We start from the raw sequence: 16,704 nt of genomic DNA on the forward strand, positions 1-16,704 counted from the left end.
AGTATTTCTACATTATCTGTATTTATATTCAAATAGTATATTTGTTATGCTACTAAACAAACGTGTATGTATATAATGGTATAGTCTATCGAAATAAGGATATGCATTTTAAGCACTCCTCATTTCCTTACATTTGTGTTACTGATTTGTCTTTACGATTTTGGTAAAAGAATGGTACATAATTATCCATTCACAAAAAGGTATCTTAGAATCTTTCTCTATATTCAGGAAAACTCGGCAAAACTCGTACATTTAATTTTATATTCCTCCTGGTCCTCAGCTCCGCAGGTGCTTTTCTTAGGCGACTAGTTGTTATTTTTGTTGCATTTAAACATTCTCTGGTATGGAGGATTCTTCACAGCGATTCTTATTCTTTAACAAATATGAGGCAAGGAAGCTTATTGGATCTGGTGGCCGCTCTCTTGCTAGAGTTTGCAAACCATGCAGCAAAATCGGCGCTACAGTTTGATCTAAATATTGTCTTGTGGGTAAGGAGTTTAAATCGGGTCTGGGTTTCTTTTGCTGGGCATTATTACCGACGGAGGAATTGGTATTATTAGAATTTGTTTGGTTATTTGTTGCATTGTTTGCGTTTAATTGTGGTTCAGCAGGCGGTACATTCTGATTACCAGCGTCTTTTTCCATGGTGATGGTGTTTTAGAACTACGGAAATATCGGAAATATAAAATAAAATGTCAAATGTCAGACTTAAGACTTTGTATATTTGATAACTTACTATTTAACTGACGGTTTGTTGTCTTTTCCAAGGGGGTTTCCGGTTAAAATTTCTCAAAATTGTTAAAAATATAAATATTTTAATTTTCTATCGGAAAGGTTCTCAATCAATAGATGACATTTGATGAAGCTATTGTTATTGTGAATTATTTATTTTTTATGATTAGTCAAGTATTTACGAACGTACAGTATACGTAAAAGTAAGTACGAAAGAGGAAAGAACAAAAATATATCTTCTCTTCAAAAACTCATTTTCCTCTCACAAAATAGATTTTGGAACAAGTGTCGTTTAAGGGCAGCTTCCAGATCGGTCCGAAATTTTTACCATATGTAGCCCTTGGTACCCTGAACACAACGATATATATATAGTTTTCCGGGGGGAAGTCCATACTTCCCGATATATGGGTCTTGTCATTTCGGAAATTTCGTAATTTACCCCCATTAGGTTGTTTATGGGCACCTCTCGGATCGGCCTGCAATGTTTACCATAGGTAGCCCTTGGGACCCTAAACACAGCGATATATAGTTTTCCGGGGGGAAGCCCATACTTCCAGAGATATGGGTCTTGACTTTTAACACCATTATTTTTAAAACCTATGCAATATGGGACACGTTTTAAAGCTAATATGCTGTTTATATTAGAGCTTTTTGCAGGGTTAACCTTCTTTATGAAGATTTATTTGAAATATAATGGCTACTTTACAAGATATGTTTTTTACATATGAGTTGTCACTTTGCATATACATTTTGTATTGGAGAAGTGACAACTCATATGTAAAAAACATACCGTGTAAAGTACCCATAAGCAATGGAATTGACATTTAAAACCCAGTCGGTTTGTTAAATCCGGTTATATATAAACGTGGTATAACGAAGAGTTGTATCTAATAATAATAATTTTTTCTAAATTGTAATAGTTCTTACGTAGCCGGACAAAAGTGGCTTACGCGATCAAAACTTTCTTTTAAATTGAAAGAGTTCTTAAGTAGCCAGTGGGCTATGCGATCAAAACTTTCTTTTAAATTGAAAGTGTTCTTAAGTAGCAGGCCTTCGGCCGGGGATTTAAGGTGTCGATTATGCATTGCCACTAAACTTGAGTTGCGTTGTCAATTGTCAGCACAACTGAGATGAAATATTGTATTATTAGCTGTGTTCCTTTACCAAAGACATAAAGTAATAAAGACCTGACAAAATGCATGCAACAAAAAAATGTTTACGAAACTTTGTATAGAAACATTACCCTTAACAGGTTGCAGCATGGTACAATAATACAGGTAAAAGCAAGTCCCAGCTGATTAGATTGACACGTAATACTAGTGTCAAAAACAATATGAAGTTTAATACATGTTGTTCTTTTCGTTAATTGTCAATTAGTATTTATGTTTTTTACTGGCTGATAAACAAACATAAAACACATATTTTTGAAGTTATAGACTTCACGGCTAACTTCGAATAAATAGATCAGCAAATGGTGTAAGAGAACAAAAGGCCGTTTAAAATGGTGTGCCAGGAATTTGCGGATACAGGTAAGTGCTATATTTATTCATGGTAAAGTGGGTATTTATGAATGTAAAAATATCTCATTGCAGACAAGGATCTGATTGAAAACATTATGAATGGAATCTCAATATATTGGATGCACTGTGAATTATACGGAATAAGATAAGTTCAGAGTATGGTTAGCCTTTTATTACGGAACCTCAGCCGTGTTAATTTGGCTAACTATGGCGAAGCAGATTTGTTCTAAATATCCCTAGCAGGGAGGTATCAAACAGCAGTTTTTGGTATTTGCATGTCAAATGGCATTATAAGAGATTTCGTTGGACCATATTTTGTATCGGAAGACAACATGGGATTTGCGAGACCTACCCGTTATTTACGTTTAAGTCCCAATAATGTTGAGGGATGATCTTTAATGTGGGACGAAGCAGTATCTAAAGCTTCCGTGTTTTATGGCACACGAATGCACAATCTCTTCTGTGACAATTGCCATTCGCATGTAGCGACTGCATAAAATTGTATGCGCTACAAAGATTCCAGTTGTAAAGTTCCATGGTAATGTTGGCCGCATGGATATTCTTCTGTGGCAGATATGTTAGTGTTGTGGGCTTCATCAAAACGTGGTTGCCCTTTCTTATTGTTGTACGCTATTGGGAGTGTATTTTTAATATTTGTTATATTGAGAGAGCATACAAATGACAGACTTCCTAATGCATTTTTAGATCGGAGTTTGGCTGCTTCTTGTATTATAAACATAATTTTTTTTATTTTGAATGTTTTAATAGATGTTTACGCGAATTTTCCTAATATTAAGTTTCACTATTAGTCAATGTATATAATAGTTAATTTGAATAAAATGCATAAACATAAATTTGATTATTGATTAAATTGTAATCGATATTTGAGTCCATCTATAAATGATATTTTTAACGGTAAAAATGTATAATTAGCAATGCGTTTTAAACTTCTTTTGCGACTGCATCTTGTTAATAGAACTGCAACATTTATTCAGACTCAATTTATACTGTTTCATGGCTGCAATAGCAATTTTAGTCTGATGTTCACGTTAAATGCGTATAATAAAAAGGTGATACCTTACAACATTGTCAATAATGCACAAATTCTGGTTTGAAAACATATGTATTTAGCAATGTATACTTTAATAAAAATTGAAACGTGTACGTTGCTCTTTCCAATTGAGTCGGAATATTTTCAAATATAACTTAAGGTCCCACATATGTATGCTTCGTCCGATCTCATATTTAGCTGCGATGTCGTCATAAGAGATTTCCGAAATGTTTAATTTAGACGGTGTACTCCATTTGTTTCTTTGCCAACCAAACTCATCTCATAGCGGAAATCTTTGTCTTTCAATTCATAATGGACCTGATAGATGCTATAGTTAGAAAAAGATTAATTTTAAGCATTTGTTATAATGCAAACAATTTCCACTCACATTCTGCCAGAATTCTGTACCAAATCGGTGGTGGACATTTCAGTATAATTAAATTTCTCAAAATCTGTCTTAGCTTGTTGTTTTGCTACTGGCACATGCTAAGGAAGAGGTATCAGAACAGCAGTCTCATCTCAGGTGTTGCTGTGGTTGGCATCACGAAAGCAATCCTATGTGGTTGTTGTTTTTAGCTACACAAAACGTCAAGCAATGGATTAAACAGACCATAACCCACGTTCAGAAAATCTAAACTTACTATAATGCACGTTGAAACTCTCCTTTCGTTACCACTTTTTACCCTTAGGGATGAAAATAGTGAACCAAGTTTGCATCTAGGAACTTCAGCCAACAATTTTTGGTATAATCTGAAATAAACTATGAATTATTTTATTCTGGATATTTAGATGCATTAATACTTACTACTGTCAACATTTTTACGGAACATACCAAGCAGAAACATTATTGATTGATTTAAATTTAATTAGTTTTTATTCATTTTTTTAATTTACAATTATGAAACTTCAAAACATATGTATGTATTTATATTTCATATTTTGTTTACATTTTTGAAAAATTAGATTGACACTAGTATTACGTACAACAACAAATTTCTATGTGGTTGTTGTATCGATTGTTGTACAACAACACTTGCTTTTACCTGTAATAATTGTACCATGAGGTTGCAGTTAATTCAAAATCGCAACCAAGGAGCAGTGATGCCAGATTTGCCGATTTATCGGCATTTTGCCGATTTTAGTCCAAAAAAAATAGAAATGCCGATTTGCCGATTTTTACCCCTAAAATGCCGATTTTTAGTTAAGGCAACTTGTTCACATAAAATTTCCGTTTTGTATGAAAATTGTGGCTGCTAGCACTAATTTGGTACAATAACAAAGACAACTATATCGTCAAGAGTAGTTTGGTTAATAATAATAAAATTTTTTAACACATTCTAAAAACGGTTTGAATTTTCTTGATTACCAAAACGTGTACTTCAGTATATTCATCAAGGAAATTGTTAAAAAAAAAAACGAAATTGTCGAGAAGTGGGTTAGTGGAAATAATTAAAAACTGCACAAACTTTTACATTGAACTTCGTGAACAGATTTTGAAGCGGTTTAATTTTGAAAATAAATTTAAGTGCCTAGCTTCAATAAATCAAAGTTTTATAATAAATGGCACAGAAGATTCATTTTTCGACATTATAAAGGAATACGAATGTGAACGAAAAGCAAGAATAACGCGAACTTTCACGTTTAAATTTCAGAAATTTGTTTAAAGATAAAAACGTAGAGTTCCTAGAATTTTGGAAAACAGTGTGTGAATTAATATGTGCAAATTCTGAACCATTATTTCCTATTTTGTCCAAATTTATTAAAGTTGTTGGCGTTTTTTATTGTTGGACTGCAGAATTTTACATCTTTGTGTTTATTTCAGCTTTAGTCCATATTTTGTTGTATTCAAGTATTTGAATAACAACAAAATGTTTTACAGTGGATATGAAATTGATTAGTTGCGGGCGGAGGGTCGGGAATACTATAGTTTCAGTTGTCACCAAACAACTTCATCAGTTCCCTTTTCCGCCGACTCTGTATCGATAAACAGGTCAATAAGCCCATCCAGCAAATTAAACAAAATGAGAAATTTGCTATATGGCCCTAAAACTGATTACCCTACAATTTGAGTCGAACTAAAGAATTTTATATCCACCACTGTTTTTATGTCGTCTTTGGTTTGCAAAGAATACGAACATAGGAGTGTTGCTTCAATAAGCGGGGGTAAAACAACGAGAAAGTTGTTGTTTTTGCATTACGCATTGATCAACAAGGCCGTGCTGATGCCTATTATTGTTGTTGGCGTTTTTTATTGTTGGACTGAAAGGGAACTGATGAAGTTGTTTGGTGACAACTGAAACTATAGTATTCCCGACCCTCCGCCCGCAACTAATCAATTTCATATCCACTGTAAAACATTTTGTTGTTATTCAAATACTTGAATACAACAAAATATGGACTAAAGCTGAAATAAACACAAAGATGCAAATTTATTAAACATATTTTAGTCTTGCCACATTCTTCAGCAAATGTGGAAATAGTTTTTAGCCAAGTGAATTTAAATAAAAACAAGTGTCGAAATCGATTAGCTAGGGAATCGATGGAAGGAATTATCTTTACTAAAGACTTCTTAAAATTAAATAAGTCCAACTGTTATGATGTTGTCATTAAAAATTATTTGTTACGAAACTTTAATTCAAATATTTATGAATGAAATTGAATTTAATTGTAAACCAAAATTTCAAAATTGCAATACACAAACGATCACCTTATTAGTTAACCTTTTAAGATAATATTTGTATAAGTTTTGTTTAGCTAAATATATACTTCATATGTATATGGTAAAACCATTTATATTCATACATATTTTAAATTGTTGCCTTGTTTTATGAATTGTTAATTGATTTGTTGTACTTAAAATGTTATTTTTTAAACTTATGCTTATTAAATAAAGCGATAATTTGAACTGAAATAAATGTTTTTTAATTTGCCGATTTTTTGCCGATTTTGAAAATTTTTTGCCGATTTTGCCGATTTTGGCACCCGAAAAGTGCCGATTTTCGACCAAACTTATCTGGCATCCCTGCCAAGGAGGCACATTTCATGTAATGGTATCAGAAACGAAATTTATGAATTCAAGGATCTATTCAAGAATAATTCCATGTCAATTGGATCGGTAAATTCGGTTAAATACGTAAAAATGTATAAAAGAAAAAAATGTTATATCACCATATCGTAACATAACATTATGTTAAATTCAAAAGCCATTCACTGAAGAATGATAGCAAAAGAAATGTCTTATCTTGTTGTATTTATGTCTTTGCCTTTACTTACCTGATACCCCGGTTACACTATTGAAGATTAACCCACTGGGTTTAATAGATCCAGTGGGTTAATCTTTGCTGGTTACACTTAGCTTTTCGAGGATATAAACTGTCAGCTGATGTTTGTTTACGTATACATACAAAATAACTAATAAAGTCGTGTTTAACACTTTTACAATTTCTCGCTTGAGATATCGTCCCCTCTTTGCTCATATTGGTATATTTTACACACAGGGATACATTTTTGTATCAAGGTATCAAGCGTACTTTTTGTTAAGAAAGTGTCTAATGTAAAAAAATAAATAATTTTATGATTTTCAAATAACTTTAGATTTGTTAACTCCATAAAATCTCATGCGATCAATCGTAAACGTGTAAAACACGACAAACTCTGCTGCAAAAACAGTTGCAGCTTTTGGTACTTTTTGAGTAGAGTTGGATTTTTTTGCACAAATACCGAATACATCACTGTATTTTTGGTGGATTTATGCCGGATTTAAAATAAACTCAGTCGTGAGAGGATTTAATTTTTGTATGGCAAATCTGGTCAGATTTGACCAGATTAAGCAATAAATCCTCATAAAGTGGGTTAACCCGGCAAAAAAAACTGTAGTGTAACCGCACTATGAGGTTACCATTGTTACCATTTTTAACCTGCAAAGCGTTCCTTAACCTCGAAAAGTGGCAAAACTGGAAGGAATTTTTAAGAGAGGAGAGAGACCGAAAATGGCTTTCTCTTCTACCACAGGCTACCAGACAAATTTCAGCAGGTAAAACATGGCGAACTGATTTTTCGACTTTTGTTTGACGATTATTTCACAATGAAGAAGAAAATGGACGAAAAACAGAAGAAAAAGTCGAACGCTGACAAAACTAAATTAAAAACTGTGAAATAAAAGACGAAAATTGATTTTTTTATGTTTCTTTTCGACATTGCTGCCAGATCTACCATTTTTTCGTTCCTTTACTTTTCTGGTAAAAATGTTCATGAGAGAGCAAGTTTGAGCAATTTTGACACTTTTCTCTTTTACCACTCTTACCATTAAAAAAGTAAAGGAACAAAGCTATTGATGTCAACATAACTAGGTTGTCGATAAACTTCTTATCGATCATTGTTTTTTCAAACTTGGGAACTCTATATTAAATCCAAAAGGCACAATTCGCCAAAAAAATATTTTAAAATGATAAGTTCAGTGGAATTATTTTTTGATGATGAAGAAAATGTACAGGACATGACATCTATTAGAAGAAATTTGATGGAAAAGTCGAATACATTGGAACTGCCATCTACACTGTAAAGGCCTGCGTACAGAAGCTGCCTTGCCTTCCTGCTTCATTTCTGACATTATAAAAATAAAAGAATAAAGAAGGCCGAGGAAATTTCGAACTGGGTTGCCCATTCCTTTTTTATTCTTTTATCATAAGCAAGCAAGGTAAGCAGGCAAGGCAGCTTATGTACTCACCCCTTAAGTTGAAGCTCATGTTGGAATGATCAGTAAATTATTTTATGTTTAAGGCGTATTTTCGATTGCCAAAGGATGCCGTAGTTTACATTATGGAAACGTTAAAGGATGTCTTCAAAGTAAGTTACAGATCAACAGCAATACCTCCACTTTTAAAAGTGTGCGCTGAGTTGAGATTTTTTGTGGAGGGAAGTTTCCAAAAGTCCCATGGCAATGATTACAACAATTGCATGGCTCAATCTACATTGCCGAACGTATTGAAGGAAGTTGTCCACTTGATAGAGGAAGGAAAAAAGACAAAACAAGAATCATTTTTATTCAAAAAGGAAATTTCCTGGTGTAGTCGGCTGTATAGATAGAACCCTTGTGCACATATGATTTGCACTTGATTGATAAATTATTAATATTTCAAACTCTTGTTTTGTTGTTATTTTCACCATATTTTTGATACACAAAATTAATAATTAATTAAATAATCAACAATTGTTAAGAAAATGTTTCTTCCTTTCAATTTCACTTCTTGTTTCTTCGAAAATATTCACTGCAACTGAAAATAACTGGTTGCTGAAAAATAGCCGGTTCGTCAACTGAGATTCGCAACTTCAGTTGAAGATTGCCATACATAAAGTAACTGGCAACTCCACTCAACGATAATTGCTATCGACAATCGACCCCTAAGACTTTCTCCTATGGACAGGGACAAAAATAGGCTACGCGATCAAAACTTTCTTTTAAATTGAAGTGCTCTTAATCAACCGGCCTTCGATCGGGGATTTAAAGGCCTGCGTACATAAGCTGCCTTGCCTGCTTACCTTGCTTACTTCTGATAAAAGAATAAAAAAGAAAAGGGCAACCCAGTTCGAAATTTCCTCGGCCTTCTTTATTCTTTTATATTTATTATGTCAAAAATGAAGCAGGAAGGCAAGGCAATCAGGCAGAGCAGCTTATGTACGCAGGCCTTAAGACTTTCTCCTATGAACAGGGACAAAAGTGGGCTATGCGATCAAAACTTTCTTTTAAATTAAAAATGTTCTTAAGTAGCCGGCCTTCGGCTGGGGATATAAGACTTTACTCTATAGACAGGGGCAAAAGTGGGCTACGCGATCAAAAGCTTCTTTTAAATTGAAAGTTTCCTAAGTAGCCGGCCGACGAGAAATTTAATACATTCTCCTATAAACTGGTGAAAAAATGGCTCACGTGCACAAAAGTTCTCTCCATAATAGCTGGTTTACATTACGAAATCGAGTCGATTTCAAACTGTCAATTCCTTTGCGTATACGTCAAATGTAAACTCAAATGAAATCATTTCGATTTCATTTGACATTTGAGCAAAGGAATTGACAGTTTGAAATCGACTCGATTTCGTAATGTAAACCAGCTATAAGCTTTAAAACGATCCCCATATTGCCCACGTTAGAATTGTAAAATGTCAAGACCCATATCTCGGGAAGTATGGACTTCCCCCCGGCTATATATCATTGTATTCAGGGTGCCAAGGGCTATCTACTATAAAAATTTCAGCCCGATGAGGGCCCCTAAACGACATTTAAGCCTAGATTTTTTTGTAGCGTTAATGCAATTGTGCGGTCATGGGATATTATGTGAGAATGTTCTAGAACAATTAAGTCCAAAAGGTATGAAAGAGGATTTGACTTGGCTGACTTTGTACAGATTTCCCCAAAAATGACAAGGAATCTGCAATTTTGACTTTAAATTACGGACGTAAATTAAGGTCGAGTAAATCGTTGTTGGCGGGAAATGCAACAACTAAACAAAACAGCAAATATAAAAAACATGAGTTTATAGGCTTAAACGGGAGGTTGTGTTAAACATGACACTCTTTAAATTTCTAACAAAATATGGACTTTCCTTCTACTAAACTTTCTGTGTGTAACTATCGCCTACATTCAGAAAGCAACTCTGCAACCCCTATAAAATACCGTGCTATTGTGATTGAATTTAAACGTCATTTTTTGACAGGTTTTTTTGACATCAATTAGTGACTTGACTGTCTTATTTGCTCACATTAGGGGAATAGATTGTTGGAAGAAAATTCTGTATATTTAGACGAAAATATAAATTAAATATGACAGAATTACTAATTGATCCCAATATTCGTGTTTGGGTGTTTCTTCCGATTGTGTTGATTGCCTTTTTCATTGGTATCTTGCGGCATTATGTGACCATATTGATAGCCTCACAGAAAAAGGCTGAAATTACACAGATTCAAGACAGGTTAGTGTTCTGTGATAAATTATTGAATTGGACCTTGTGACCTAAATTCTTTACAATTTTTTCTACCATTACAGTCAAGCCATGATCCGGGCCCGTCTATTAAGAGAAAATGGCAAATATTTGACAGCCCAGTCCTTTGCTATGCGTAAAAACTTTTTCAACAACGAGGAAACGGGTTATTTCAAGACACAAAAGCGAGCACCTGTACAACAAAATTCCACAGCCATGATAACAGACATGCTTAAGGGTAATTTCGTTAATATGTTGCCCATGGTGATCATTGGTGGTTGGATCAATTGGATGTTCAGTGGTTTTGTTACAACAAAAGTGCCTTTCCCTTTGACATTGCGTTTCAAGCCCATGTTACAGCGAGGCATTGAATTGGCCTCCTTGGATGCTGCTTGGGTTTCTTCAGCTTCATGGTATTTCTTAAACGTTTTTGGTTTAAGATCCATTTACACTTTGGTATTGGGTGAAAATAATCAAGCTGATCAGACGCAAGCTCAAGCTGATGCCATGACTGGTGCTGCCATGACAATGCCACAAGATCCCAAGGTGGCATTTAAGGCTGAATGGGAGGCTTTGGAGATTACAGAATATCAAAATGCATTGAAAAATGTTGATAGTGAATTGTTGCAGTTAACCGCACCCCCATCATCCGGTGAAGTTGCGGCCCAAGAAAATAGCATTAGACACTAGATACAATACAAGTCAAGGGATGTATCCCTTATTCCAGATGTTTGTGTTTTAAAAGGATTTCCTAGTCTATAATATAAAGAAAATTATCGTTTTTATGAACGGCATTCATTTTAACATCCTGGGATAATGGCGAACAGAGCATTTCTGCATTTCTTTTGTTTTTGTTTTAGTATAAATGAAAACTTTTGATGGCAAAAGTTGAGGTTTAAAAACATTTGCGTTTTTTTTGTGTACTAGAAATTTAATTTTATTTAAATAAAAAATAATAATTTTAATAAAAAATAAAATTATTAGAAAATATATCAAATTAATATATCATATTTTCTTAATCACCCTTTTCTGATGCAGGCAATTCGCCCAAATCCATATCTTCAATGGTGTTTGTGATATTTGTCATACCTCCAATACTCCTGCTATCATCGTTAGTTGTTTTAGCTGTTGTTTGCATTTCATCCGCTGCTGGCATACGATTTGAGAGTGGTGAAGGCGGTCTTGCTGCAGGAATTTTCCATATTAAGGACTTTTTAGTTTTTGGTTGTTGTATCAAACGATATTCATTTGGTAGTTCATTCTCTTGATATAGACGATCCGTAAAATATATACGTCGTATCCTAACATTAGCATGTATTTGTAAACGCACAGTTTCCATGTAATTTGTCCCATATGCACGTCGCGTAAAATCGGCTAAATTAAAGTGGATTTGATTCCATCCCGCTGACATACCCATTGGCATTGAGGTACAAAATGGCTTCACGGACGTTTTGCTTTGGAAATTCGAGACACGAAAACGACGTAGAAAACGTTGATCGTCAATAATCTAAAAGTTGAAGAAAAAAATGTAATCTTGGCCTAAGACTAAGACTGGGACCTCCAGAGTTAACGACAATAACTTCAACTCATACAATCTGTAGTCGTCTATTTTTAAATAGTAAATGTACAAAAGCGTATGTTTAGAGACTGCCACATGAGACATAAACCTCCAGAAGTAAGTAAGATAATGCCGAAAGTATTATATGGGATTAGGTTATTTGCGCCTAAGGCAACCTCACGACAACAGGTATATCAGTCACCTATTTCAATGTACTAGCTAACGGAGCCTCTGAAAGGCCACCATTCTGTATTATATTTGCTAATGTAATATTGCAGAGCCTGTCATTCTAATAGCGAAGGTTAAGAACAATTCGGCGTCACCTCTTAAACGATCCGCTACAACTACCAAAAAAGATTACATTGTCTCAAGGAACCGGTTGGACAGGAAGGTGCTGGGACATCTAAATCCGAGGGAAAGACGATAGATCTGTTCGCACCAACAAAATGCCAAAACGTTCAGGTCATCTGAGAATGCCCACCCAAAGAGACCCATAATTAAGCAACCTGCCTGTTTATCAAGTTCACTAACGACAGTAACAACAACCGTATCCCTCAAAGGGGAGGGGAGGTATCGGAAGGAGTGGACCTATAAGCACCACCTTCGAATTTCATCAAATATTATAATATCTAAAGTGTGGACGAACGCAGTATTCCGTTCGAGACCTCCAGCCACTATATATGGTGCCATAGGGGTTTTTTACAACTTTGGGCCTTTTTTCTCGAGAAGTATGGACTTACCCCTGAAAAAACTTTTACCGTCGTAATTGAGGCAGCGAATGCAAGTTGCTTCAACAAAAATCAAAGTGATTCGAAAGCAGGTCTTAAAGTGAACTTATCCACTTAAAGTGAGAGGTACCGGAAGGAGTAGACAAATATAGTCCATATTCGAACCTGATCTATATCTGGTAGATGTATTAGGATGTGCAAAGTATGGATTACATCGGTCACTCCCTTCAAGAGTTATCGTGCGCACAATTTTTCCGAACGTTTTTGAACGTTTGTGGGGGAGGTACTTGAAGGTGTGGATATGGCTTATCTTCGAACTTATACTAAGTTTCAACAAAATATTACAAAGGCCAAATTTTGGATCGAATCGGTAGATCCGTTCGATAGTAATCTTGCGCTTCAACCACTACACATGGTGCCATAGGAGTTTTTTGAACCTTTCAGGCTATTTTCTCAGGACGTATGAACTTGCCCCTGATAAAACTTGTACCGTCGTATGGGGGGAAGTGAATACAAGTTGCTGCAACAAAAGTCAAAGCGATTCGAGAGCAAGTCCTAAACTGTACTTTTCTGAACTTTCGTGTGGGAGGTACCCGAAGGCGTGGACCGATTGAGTCCATATTGTAACCTCATGAGCCGTATCGGTTACTCCCTTCAAGAGTTATCGTGCACACAAATTTTCCGAACATTTTTTAACTTTTGTGGGGAAGGTACCGGATGGAGTGGACCCATATAACCCATCTTCGAACTTAAACTAAGTTTGGACAACATAGAACCGAATCGATTGATCCGTTCGAGAGTTATCGTGCGCTCCAGCCAGACAGACGGACGGACATGGCTAAATCCACTCCAAATTGTCTGAAACACATTTCGTCCAAACATACTTGGGGTCTAAAACCATTATTTCGATGAGGCACATTTTGCCCAATATTTTGAAAACAAAACTTGCTGAAACAGAATTACCAGAATTACATGCATAAACGCAAGAGGCAAGTTTAAAAGAGAACGACAAAAATTGCAGCAAGGAGAATCGTCTAATGTAAATCGGGACTTACTGTTGCCAATTATTGGTATGTTCACTGAAGATCATCGGTTCCAAGTATGTAGGTGATTTTCTGAAGAAGATCGTTATCTTCAAATCCTTCAGCAATTTCGGACAGTGAACGGCAACTTCTCAAACAAACACGTTCCATGTTGGCACAACTTCATCTACGCATACAATGGACGAACTTTACTTGTAAATGTAAACATGACGCTTCCAGCCTCACGATACTTCACATATGATGAACTTCCCAACAAATCTACGTTCTACAGAATTGTGATCAAAACCAAATGAAGGGTGACACAAATAAGTCATTCTTTATTTCCATTTCTTGTTTTGCACAGCCTTTGAAAATTTGCCTCATAGAAATAATGACCCCAAGTATGTTTGGACGAAATTCGTTGGGGAACGGATCAACTGATTTTTTCGAATATGGGCTAGCCCTCTGCATTAGGTGCCACCCCAAAAATGTTTAAAATGGTGAGCACGATAATTTGCTAACGAATCAGCAGATTTGGTCATCGTAATATTCCTTCCAGATTAGATCAGGTTCGAACTTTAAATATGGACCATATAGGTTCACTATTTCGGGTACCTCAAACATAAAATTAAAAAAAAAATGTGCAAACGCATCGCATTTTAAGGACATGTCTCGGATCGTTTTAAACACTTTGCAGCAGGTTGAAGTTCCGAGAAGGTCTATATCAGACAACATCTTAGGGTACCTCCTCCTCCCTCACAAAAGTTTGAAATTTTCGCTCAAATGCAGTTTAAGGGCTGTTAGAGGATTGTTTTAATGGTAGATAGTCCTTGTGGTCCTGTTTACAGCGATATAATGTGTTTCGTGGGCAAATCCATCCTATCTCATGGTCACGATAATAAAAAGGGAGTGACTGACATTGGTGAAACCTTTCTTAATATTTCTCTTAAACATACATCAAGATATTCCATATCGGGCAACTCTTAAATGCGAAATATATGAAATATTTACCGAAGGTACTCCTTTCAGTCCTGTTTACAGATATTTTAAGTTTTTCGTGGGCAAATTCATGCTTCAGGACATAAATGCTCAAAAATCCCAATGTCAAATATGCTAGGAGAAGACAATACTTCCCGAGATATGGGCCCCGAAATCACCCAATAATGAGGACCTCTCTCCTTAATTTAATTTATTTGACAAATACTGTAACCTAGTCCATAGGGCCATGAGCGGTTCCAAAAACGTTTGTTTGTTAATTCTATCAGGCATGTGATGAATTCCGAATCGATTTGGGATAAAAACGATTTGCCCAAAACGAGTGAATCGTATTTAGATGTGACGGAAACCGCATCGAATTTCAATTCCACGTTGTTTCAATTTCATTAAATTCCCCCAAACAAAAAACAGACTAGTGACCCCAAATCCTCAGATGAAAGCGGCATACAATTGTTTTGTTGTGGCGAAAGCAAAAACCGAAATAAATTTACTGAAGAATAAGATAAATGTGTGTTCTTATTTAAATGGGCCTATATGGAAGCTTGGCGAGCGAATTCTTGTGCTATTACATGATGAGAACTACAAACAGTGCATAACAACATATTAAGCGGGTGCCTTCACCAATTTGGAGAAAACACAGATGTTAAAAGTAAATTTTTTGTTCTATGCTTTTTTATCAAAATATCAAAAATTTTTTCAACAAAATATTCCAAAAGTAGGCAAAATAAATCGAAATTTATCTATTTTCTAAACGAGCTTACATTTCAATCCTTTTCTCCTAAAAATCTCTCAAAATTCATTACATCGTTTATAAATCGACCACAAAAATATGACCGTTTTCAAAACAAGAAAAATAAACGATTATCGGATTGCATCACACCCTTTTTTGATCAAATTTCCATAGAACACAATGGAATATGAAACCGATATCGAAAACAATTCGAGATCGAAAAATGTACATGCATCACACCGAAATCGATTTTCATCACATACCTGTATAATTCTGTTCATAATCGGTTGATCAGGCCCGTCACTGGAATACTTGTGCCCACTGTTTAAGAAAAAGCTATTTATTTTTGGTCCACTACTGCTGTTATTGTTTTTTGTACAGTCACAGGATATCCCTGTCAGAAAGTAAGTCCGAACGGTGTGTCAAAAGCAGCGTCGCCCAAGATTTACCATCAATGTTTTAGTATATGTTGTTGTTGTAGCAGCATGTAACCTACGTAGAAGGATAGGTTTGATGCTGGGTTGGCAGCCGCTGGCCCAAACACTATGGTTTCGGGTCAATCCGGTACGTAAGAACCCGCTGCCGTGGGATTGTTTTAGTTTTAGTATATATGTACGTATGGGTGATAAAAACCGACAACCACATGATGTTTTTATTCACGCACACTGTAAGTGAGAGAGAGAAGCAAATGCAAAAACAACTCAGTGGGCGCCCTCACTATACTTCATTGCAAAGAAGCCCGACCCTGGTCTAAAGGCACCACTATTATCCTGAAATACTTAGGAAATGTAGGAAATGTCGCCAACATTTCGCTGAAGTGTATTTTTGCCACCATTGAAAATGTGTGATGTTGTCTGGCCTGTGAATTGAACCCGAGCATTGAGCGTGCAAGGCGAATGTGTTTACCATTCATTGAAACACGGTGTTTTGGACAGAAGGGACTATTTAGACTCACCTTTACTTCAAATGAAAAACATTTATGCATATTCTTTATAAGCAATACAAGGAACGGCAACTTTATGCCCAATTCTTTTCGCGGATCTCGTGGCGAAGTGATATACATTGTGGAGACATTGGTACCCATTATTTCGATGACCATTGATTTTATGTCATCATCAAGGACACGTTTCACATAACCATTTTGAGTCTTAAGAAAAGGGAAAATGTAATCAAAGATATTTGGTTTGATTCCATCAAACTTACATGTGTGGACCAGTTATCCAGCGGACGACCACCAACACTATACAACACCGAAAAACAGCCTTTTTGATAAACCGTGCGATACATGAAGAAAATCTAAGATGCAATTATTTCAATTATTTCATACAAATCCCTCACAAACGAATGAATAAAATGTCAATAAATGGAAAGTGAAAATACATAGTTGGTTGTTGGTT

General features: G+C 35.4%; 3 protein-coding genes and 1 long non-coding RNA gene across 5 annotated transcripts; 2 read left to right on the forward strand and 2 right to left on the reverse strand.

Annotated features, from left to right (window-relative positions):
• Positions 1 to 4: 4 nt before the first annotated feature.
• Positions 5 to 881, reverse strand: Dpy-30L1 (Dpy-30-like 1). The gene is made up of 2 exons (XM_073970630.1): positions 737 to 881; positions 5 to 663 (listed from the first exon to the last, which is right to left on the reverse strand). Exon 2 carries the CDS (start codon positions 643 to 645, stop codon positions 328 to 330), a length of 318 nt encoding a protein of 105 aa, XP_073826731.1. The 5' UTR covers positions 646 to 663; positions 737 to 881; the 3' UTR covers positions 5 to 327.
• EMC3 (ER membrane protein complex subunit 3) lies at positions 672 to 11,274 on the forward strand. 2 transcript variants are annotated; one of them, XM_073970628.1, is made up of 3 exons: positions 672 to 678; positions 10,101 to 10,264; positions 10,339 to 11,274. In XM_073970628.1, exons 2-3 carry the CDS (start codon positions 10,116 to 10,118, stop codon positions 10,961 to 10,963), a joined length of 774 nt encoding a protein of 257 aa, XP_073826729.1. In that variant the 5' UTR covers positions 672 to 678; positions 10,101 to 10,115; the 3' UTR covers positions 10,964 to 11,274. The 2 variants fall into 2 exon arrangements, with proteins under 2 accessions (XP_073826729.1, XP_073826728.1); XM_073970627.1 differs by lacking the exon at positions 672 to 678 and having other exon boundaries at positions 10,018 to 10,264.
• LOC141393290 (uncharacterized) lies at positions 2,137 to 2,554 on the forward strand. The gene is made up of 2 exons (XR_012410053.1): positions 2,137 to 2,261; positions 2,325 to 2,554. It is a non-coding gene; the product is annotated as an uncharacterized lncRNA (long non-coding RNA).
• LOC141395147 (uncharacterized) lies at positions 11,184 to 16,686 on the reverse strand. Its single transcript, XM_073970629.1, has 3 exons — positions 16,511 to 16,686; positions 16,263 to 16,454; positions 11,184 to 11,780 (listed from the first exon to the last, which is right to left on the reverse strand). Exons 1-3 carry the CDS (start codon positions 16,592 to 16,594, stop codon positions 11,289 to 11,291), a joined length of 768 nt encoding a protein of 255 aa, XP_073826730.1. The 5' UTR covers positions 16,595 to 16,686; the 3' UTR covers positions 11,184 to 11,288.
• Positions 16,687 to 16,704: the final 18 nt, after the last annotated feature.

Source organism: Musca autumnalis, unplaced genomic scaffold, assembly GCF_047663935.1.
Source record: "Musca autumnalis isolate F117 unplaced genomic scaffold, ASM4766393v1 scaffold_2, whole genome shotgun sequence".
Taxonomy (NCBI): Eukaryota; Metazoa; Arthropoda; class Insecta; order Diptera; family Muscidae; genus Musca; species Musca autumnalis.